Raw genomic sequence first — 2,180 nt, forward strand, 5'->3', positions numbered from 1 at the left:
TGATGATGCCTTCTAGAGCATCCAAGGGGAGGCTTTGGTGGTTGTCCAAATTCCATCGCCAGCTGCCTAGGGAGCGGGGCAAGGAGCTGTCTGCAGATGAGAGCAGGCCAATTAATAGAGGTGTCCACACTCACCTGACAACCCCGTGGCTTCTGCTCACTAGCTGCTGTTCTGTGGAGCACTGTGGCTTCCACTGGTCTTACTTAATGTATGCGGTACCATCATGTTAACACCTGAAATGACTCTCAAGAGAAGCGGAGGAAAGGTGGGCCGTTGCTGGACACTGAAGATGGAATCTAGGAGGTAGGAACTAAGGTAGTGCCAGATCCAGGAGCATGTGATGTGTGGAGTTCCAGGACAGTGGATAGGGGCTGGAAGGTTTGGGCCACATGAGGCCCTTGGGCAGAGTGTTGTTTAGCGTCTTGGAGGCCCTTCCCAGCCTCGTGGGAAACTTGTGAAAATGAACAAGATTCAGAAGTTGGAAATCTTCTGCAGTTGGAAAAAAGGAGTTATTGGTCACAGTGGTGCTATTTTTGGTGCACTGTCATTGGGGAAACGATGTGATTGGAGGGAAACAACACAAGGCCATGGACTTCAGGCCAGGGCTCCAGTGCCAGCTCCCCGACCAATTACATTGCTCCATGTGCGCTTTGTGTTTTTGATGACTTTTGTCCTCTCTGCTTCGGTCTTCTCAACTCTCATATGGTACAAACACTTGGACTGGTATGAAATAAATATCCTTGGAAGAGGTTTAAAGATCTTCAGAAATGTGAAGTATTATTATTCCAAACTATTTGAATCCTTGTTATACACACAGAATGGTTTTAGAGGACCTGTAGAATAAGCAGAAGGCATTCCCATGCCCTCTGGGTACAGAGGAGTAACAGTTCATACATACACAGAACTGTAAACAGCTGTCTGTTTCGTTCATTCATTCAATGAATTTGAGTCTTCACTGTGAGCTAGGTACCGGACAAGGCCCTGGGTGAGTTTTAGGTAGTGTATTTATATCCTACTTTATTTCACAAAGGATTTGAAAAGGAGCTATCTAGATAGATATACAGAGACTTTCACTGGAGCCAGAGAGATGTAATAGTGAAAAGTATGCACTGGGATAAAATTTGAGGAGGAAGTTTGTGGGAAAATTAGAGAGAACTTAAACTGAGACCTCGTTTCTTTCAGATGCAGTTTGGTAAAAACCACAAGCAGTGAAAGACATTTATGAAAGAAGCCTGAGCATTTTAGGGGAAGCCTCGAGCTTCTTAGGGCGCATCTATGCCATCAACTTCCTGGCCCTCACCCACGCTTGCCTCCAGCCCCTTAGCGGACTGGAGACTCATCCTCTTACACTAAGATTAAGTAGGAGAGGAGTAGATGCCTGGAAGCATTCACTGCACGTCTTCACAGCTCTGCTGCGGGCAACCCTGTGACTGGCGAAGAAGATGCTTTCCCTGCCCTTGGGAAGCTTGGGGTCTAGCAGAGTGGGTTGACAGAGGAAAATAATTTCCTACTTATGGTGCTGGGTGCTGCAGTAGAGGAGAGTGTGGCACACTGAACGCACAATGGAGGAGTGTGTCGTTAACTCTGTCTTGGGAGCAGGTCAGGGACAATAGGGCAGAAATGCTCACAGAGGAGTGGAACTTGGAAGCTCTAGAATGAATGGCTTCTTCTGTTTGGTGCTTTTTTTGTACATTAGGAAAAGTGCACATAGCTTGGTTAACAGATCACTCTCATAAGGTGTCCTTATGCTGTCAACAACCTACACCACCATATGGGCAGTTTCCCTGCTGAGGGAGAGGGAGGGTGGGCATTTTGGGCAAAGAAGACAGCAAGAGCAAGGATACAGTGAAGGTAAATTCACGAAGTAGAAGGAGGATGATGAAAGCTTGAGCTCTAGAGCACAGATAGTGGGATGAGGCTAGAGAGACGTTATTTAAGAGCTATGGGCTCGGTGGCTCAACCTGTCATCCCGCGCCTTTGGGAGGCTGAGGTGAGTGGATGGCCTGAGCCCGCGGGTTCGAGACCTGCCTGGGCAGTGAGACCTCATCTCTACAATAAATCAAAAAATCAGCCAGGCGTGGTAGCGCGTGCCTGTAATTCCGGCTACTTGGAAGGCTGAGGCGGAAGGATCGCCGGAGCCCAGCAGGTCGAGGCTGCGGTGGCTGGGAGTGGCCACTGCT

At 48.4% G+C, this 2,180-nt stretch overlaps 1 protein-coding gene across 1 annotated transcript in view; it reads left to right on the forward strand.

The window, feature by feature from the left end:
• Nucleotides 1-5: 5 nt before the first annotated feature.
• Nucleotides 6-2,180, forward strand: part of KCTD7 (potassium channel tetramerization domain containing 7) — a 10,763-nt gene continuing 8,588 nt past the window's right edge. The window contains exon 1 of the mRNA XM_008057971.2: nt 6-215. Coding sequence (XP_008056162.2) covers nt 6-215 — 210 coding nt within the window. The remainder of the gene's footprint in view (nt 216-2,180) is intronic.

Source organism: Carlito syrichta, unplaced genomic scaffold (genome assembly GCF_000164805.1).
Source record: "Carlito syrichta isolate Samal-C Ts95f unplaced genomic scaffold, Tarsius_syrichta-2.0.1 Scaffold303177, whole genome shotgun sequence".
Taxonomy (NCBI): Eukaryota; Metazoa; Chordata; class Mammalia; order Primates; family Tarsiidae; genus Carlito; species Carlito syrichta.